The following is a 6,000-nucleotide window of genomic DNA, read 5'->3' as shown; positions in this document are numbered from 1 at the left end:
ATTGGGTTATTTTTGACACAACTGTTTTTAGAGTGCAGGTCAAGTGACAAAGAAACTCTTAAAACAGTGGTTCTTAATCTGGGTTTAATTGATGGAGGACACACACCAGACTCAAATGATTCGTGATTTTGTTCACCACAGTACCTTGGTCTTGAATTTGAAAAAAAATAAAATAAAAATAAAATAAAAATCAGATTTTAGTTTCCAAAAAGAAGGGTTTGGTGAATGCGCATAGGAAACTGATGGGGGTTCCGCACCTCCAACAAGGTTAAGATCTGCCGTATTAAAATGATCAATCAAGTTAAAAGGATAAAGGAGAAACCTTTGAAGCAAAAAAGGTGATCATGTGTTCATTCCATCCACTCATCAATTTAGGATTGTCGATTTTATCTGATTCCCATCTGCAGTCCTCAATTTTTTTTCCCAGTGGACCATCATAAGAATCATGATCGGTTTTATGTTGAGCGAGACTGTAAACGTCTGGAGGATTGTCACTGATTTCAGGCAAGGTCACAATCGAGCGCAACAGTTGATTTGCAGGCAAGATTTGGCCTGAGAACAGATTACAAGTGTCGGGAAGCACAACCATAACACTAGTGTTTGACAGCAAATTAAGTTTGCTCAGCTGCAAAGCATGCATCGTCTTGGCAGCTGTGAAAGCATTTTGACGAAGGAGTGCAGCAAGCAGTACATTTAAATACAACGGTTTATATCAGTTCAACTGTCTGCTGTAGAAAATTTGATTTTCGTTCCTCTTGTTATTGTACAGAACAGACCGTGACCTTAAACACATGAGTTAATACATTACAATGTTTTCTGTTTTGCAATTAGTTGCTACAAACTTTACAAAATCTCACAGAAAGTTTGAATAAGAAATATTCCACATTCATATTATTGATAGTCACTAATATAACCAATAGATCCAATAGAAGAGCTGGATCAAATTGTCTGCATTCACAAACATTGTAATGCAGTACTCAGTTTTATTTAACTTTTTTTTTTTTTTTTTTTTTAAGAGCTCAGTATTGTTCATTCGGAAATGTCATCATCATTGCTCTTTTTTTTTTTTTTTTTAAATATACATATATATATATATATATATACATATATATATATATATATATATACATATATATATATATATATATATATACATATATATATATATATATATATACATATTTATTTTTTTGTGTGTGTGTGTGTGGGTGAGTATGTGTATGTGCGTGCGTGCGTGTATTTGTTAGCTCACCAGAAAACCTATTAGAAAAAATCTCATACCGTTCACCTAAACCGAACACCAGGAGACCCGAGGGGACCGAAGAAAACCAAGGAAGGCGTAATCCAGCACCGACCAGACACCCCCCACCAGAACTCCTCCCCAGCCCAAGAAACATCCAGACCCCAACAAATCCAAAAAACATAAAATCAGGGAGGCCTCAAGAGACCAAAGGAGAGACCGAGAAAAGGAAGGAAGGACAGACGAAGCCGGGTGAGATCCGCAGACACCAGCCTCCACCGATTCAATAACCTGAGGAGGAAACAGATTGTGTCTAAGTTTCGGTAGATGCTGGTGTGGTGGATCTGGCATGCATGAAAATCTCCACCAAAGAGGGGAGCCGACGACCCCCGCCGGAACAGAGCAAGCGCAACACCTCAGGGCCCCCCAGGCCGCGGCAGCGCCAAAGGACGACCCCCGGGCCCCGCCAGGGCCACCGGCCGGAGAGCAAACCCAGGAGCAGGAGCGCCCCCCGCCCCAACACGGCCCGCGCCCCCGGCCCAACGCAGCGGGACGGGGCACTGCAGGCCCACCAGGCACCCCACCGGCCCCCAACGCCCGCCCCCCACGACCCCCCGCCCCCCACCCACCCCCGCCAACCACCCCAACCCAGCCCCAGCCGCCCCCAATCCCCCAGACACCCCCCACCCCCAGCACCCCCCACCCCGCAACCCCCACCACCACCCCCCCCCCCCAACAAAGCCGCCCCCCCCCCCGACCAACCGGCAGCCCCCCCACCCCCGACCCCCAGCCCCCGGGGACCACCCGCACCCAGGCTCCGGCGCCGAAGAGGGTTTATTTAACATTTTTAATATTTTTGGGTGGCTTCAAAGTCAAATATTTGAAACTGCTCTCAGCCTGATGCACATTGAAACATTGAAATGTTTAAAACACTAATTTCTGACAGTATCAATCATTATTATTGACAAATATTGAACCACTATGTAACTAAATGAGGCAACCAAAATATGTGTGATGATAATATGATGCACAATTGTCAGAATGATGTAGTGTAATTCATCACCATTTGAAACTGTAACCACAACAATAACACATCCAGTACGCTGACAAACATTCCTGCCAAGATGTGTGTGAAGACATTTGGACGATTTTTTCATAAGTGAGTGAACAGACACAAGCAACAAAGAAAAGAAAGAAAGAAAAGAAGAAAGAAAATAATGAAGGAAAAACTTTTTTTAAATAAAGAAAAAAGAAAAAAGATAATGATAAAAAAGGAAATAAAGAAAGAAAGAAAAGAAAAGAAGAAAGAAAGAAAATAATGAAGGAAAGAAAGAAAGAAGAAAGAAAATCATAAAGGAAAACAGTAAAGAAAGAAAGGAAGAAAATAATGAAGGAAAAAAGTAAAGAAAGAAAGAAGAAAGAAAATTATAAAGGAAAAAAGTAAAGAAACAAAGAAAGAAGAAAGAAAATAATGATGGGAAAAAAGTAAAAAAAAAGAAGAAAGAAAGAAAAGAAAAAAAGAAAGAAAAAATAATGAAGGAAAAAGGTTTTTAAAAAAAAAAGGAAAGAAAGAAAGAAAAGAAGAAAGAAAAAAAATTATGAAGGAAAAGTTTTAAAAAAAATAAAGAAAGAAAGAAAAGAAGAAAAAAATAAAGAAAATAATGAAGGAAAAAGTAAAGAAAAAAGAAGAAAGAAAATAAAGAAAGAAAGAAAATAAAGAAAGAAAGAAAAAAGAAAGAAAATAATGAAGGAAAAAAGTTAAGAAAGAAAGAAAGTAAGAAAGAAAGAAAGGAAGAAAGAAAGGAAGAAAGAAAGGAAGAAAGAAAGGAAGAAAGAAAGGAAGAAAGAAAAAAAGATATAGGGTGTAATGCAAAACATGTACAAGCAACATTCATGAATACCTTTCTCACCCTTTGTGTAGACTTGAGGTTGCTTTCTTGCAGAAACTCCTCCAATGTCACCATCTGGCTTCCAGGAGATGAAGGGCGAGTCCTACTCCTAATCCCGCCTCCACGCTGAGGTTGGGCCCGCTGCGGTGTTTGGTCGTATGGCAGGGTTGCACTGTGTGACAAGGTCTGCTGTGATTGGCTGAGACCTCTGACATCATCACTGGACAGGCTCGCTGAACGGAAGTGCGAGTCGGATGCATCTAAAAGAGAAAGAGTTATGGAAAATATCTTCATCACCACATCAGTCGCGTTCAAAAGGCACCACAACAACAAGCTCAATAATGAATTTATGTAAGAGGAACAAACACAGTGGCAGAAAAATGACCTCAACACAAATATCACACTTGTTGTTTTTTTTATAGTATAGTACATCTTTTTAATTTTAACTCAATTTTATTAACTATTATATCAATGACTAAAAGATGCAGCCATATTTCTATTAGTTTAAAAATGTTTTCACTTTTCTGTTATGTGTCGTAAAGTGTATGAAAACTTTGATAATTTTTTTATTGTACATTTAGAAAATATATACAATTTGCGAATAATCATGAGTTAACTATTGAAATCATGCGATTAATTACGATTAAAATTTTTACGAGCCTGACACCCCAAGTAAAAACACTACCTTACCCTAATTAATGGCTGGCCAGTAAACATTCTGCTTGCTAATGTTAGCAGCTAGTTCAAACAGCCAACTTGCGCATAAAAGCTGCAAAAAGGCTAAATAAATAAATAAATTAAAACCCCACCCACATGCAAGGCCCTATTTTCATCGACTGGTAGCGCCACGATTGGTTGGGAGACGGCTCATAACGTCGCACAATGTCCAATTCTACCTGCACAAAGTCTAAGAAAATACCAAAAGAAAGGAAACTCAAGCCACATGCACAGTTAGACTGCACTTTGTGCTAGATTTGCGCTGGGAATCAAAGCAGGACCCGCAGAGTTAACCCTTTGCTTCCTCAAGTAAGCAGGAGTATTTTTCCAGACATTTTTGGTAGACTTCACAAACCTTGGAGGAATTAGAACAACGTTTCACTGTACTTATTCGATTTAACACTATAAAACTGTCAGTACCTTTGCAGTTGACTGGTGAGTTGGAGCTGGAGGTGTGGTGACTAAAGTCAGCTGATCCTGGACGACATCCCATGCGGCCCCGTGGACCAAATACGGTCTCAGTGTCTTCGTCAAAGAGCATACCTGCAAAAGCATGGTTACAAGTCCACTACAGCCATGTTCACTTCTGCTGTCCTACCTCTGGGCCGGCAGCTGCTCAGGGTCGCTGAAGATGATTGATGACTCGGGGTGGAACTCAGAGTTTTGTGGGTCTGTGCTAGTCCTGAAAAAAAAACACACACATGGGGGTACTCTTACTCTAGGGAGAAAATAATTCATCCAGCCATCCGTTTTCTATACCACTTATGTTCATTAGGGTCGCGGTTGGGGGGGTTGGTTGTGGGGTACACCATGGACAGACCACCAGCCACACGCAGGGTGAAAATAATATTTAGAAGATTTTTCTCAGTGCACTGGACCCTGGGATAGCTAACTGTAGAATTTCAGCTTTCAAAGATGTTCTTTTTCAGGCAACATAATCTTAATTTCTTATCATACTAGAATAAATGCAATTTCTGCAGAAATTGCGTGGGAATGCTATAAGCTGAATGCTAATGAAAGAAGATGAAAGATAAATTATGTGCAAATTACAAATGTTTATTTGTAGTTAAATGACAAATGAATAAAAAGAAAACTTGAACCACAATCTGTCTAAAGTGGGATTTAATCATTTCAGAGAAATTATAATCCATTTCTTGATATGATAGTCAGTTGATATCGAACCATCAAATTTACAAAAATGTGGTCCAAGCGGGGTTTGAACCCAGTTTCTCCATGTTGGAAGGCAATTGCGCTAAGCACTGAGCTAATTTGACTTGTTCAAATTCATGGCTAATGGCGTATTTATTTTGAAAAGTGGCATCTGATGCTGAAAGCCAACATGCATTTCATCATTTCAGTGAAATTACAATGCATTTCCTGATATGACAGTCAGTTGGTATACATGTATATTCCTTAGCATAATGGCCGTGGATATATTTGCAATGTACAGTCGGAGGTGAGATTCGAACTCGCGACCTCCTGGTTACTGGACAATGCACTTTACCACTGAGCATTTTTAGAGAGCTGTTAATGATGAGAAGTTGTGCTTCCAGCATTCCCACAATTAGATAATAATGGACATGTCTAAGGAACTCTCCTAATGCTCTTATCAATATATTCTACAAGATATAACAAAATGTGCATGTAGAAAAGGCTGATTAAAAAAAATAAATAATGCTTTTATTAACTCACAATTTTCACGATACAATCGGATTTGAATGGCAAATATAACAAACGACTCCAAAGTAAGCAAATTAGTGTTTCATAGACCTGATACTGATGCAAATTCAGTAAATTTCTATTTTAAATACCTTTGTAATGAACATGTATTTGTGGGATTAGCATCATAGGATGTGGGTTCCGACCATGAAAAATGTGTCAAATTTTCTCTGCTAATGCCAAACAGTATTTTGCTGTTGTAGTTAAATGGCGCTAGCATGTGAAGGAGGAATGTGAAGGAGGAATGTTCAGCGATTAATCCAGATTCTACCTATGGCGGTTGTAGGGTCAAATTGCAGAGAAGACAAAGAAAACTAAGATGATTGCTGCACTGAGAATTGAACGGCTTTTAGTCGTGGAAGGGTGATGGTGGGCAAAAATTATGATCTCAATGCAGAGAGCTATATCAAGATGAGGTTCTCAACTCCACAGTCT

At 39.3% G+C, this 6,000-nt stretch overlaps 1 protein-coding gene across 2 annotated transcripts in view; it reads right to left on the bottom strand.

Annotated features, from left to right (window-relative positions):
* ccdc88c (coiled-coil and HOOK domain protein 88C) overlaps nt 1-6,000 on the bottom strand; it is a 72,173-nt gene that overhangs the window by 1,745 nt on the left and 64,428 nt on the right. The window contains exons 28-30 of one of the 2 annotated variants that reach the window (XM_086094310.1): nt 4,445-4,528; nt 4,267-4,389; nt 3,142-3,389 (exon numbers count right to left, since the gene is read on the bottom strand). In XM_086094310.1, the coding sequence (XP_085950436.1) occupies nt 3,142-3,389; nt 4,267-4,389; nt 4,445-4,528 (455 nt within the window). The remainder of the gene's footprint in view (nt 1-3,141; nt 3,390-4,266; nt 4,390-4,444; nt 4,529-6,000) is intronic. The other variant, XM_086094311.1, reaches the window with a different exon arrangement.

The sequence above is a fragment of the Leptonotus elevatus genome, chromosome 14 (genome assembly GCF_054856555.1).
Source record: "Leptonotus elevatus isolate MCC_2025b chromosome 14, RoL_Lele_1.0, whole genome shotgun sequence".
NCBI classification, from domain to species: Eukaryota; Metazoa; Chordata; class Actinopteri; order Syngnathiformes; family Syngnathidae; genus Leptonotus; species Leptonotus elevatus.
This window is presented reverse-complemented; position numbering and strand designations above follow the sequence as displayed.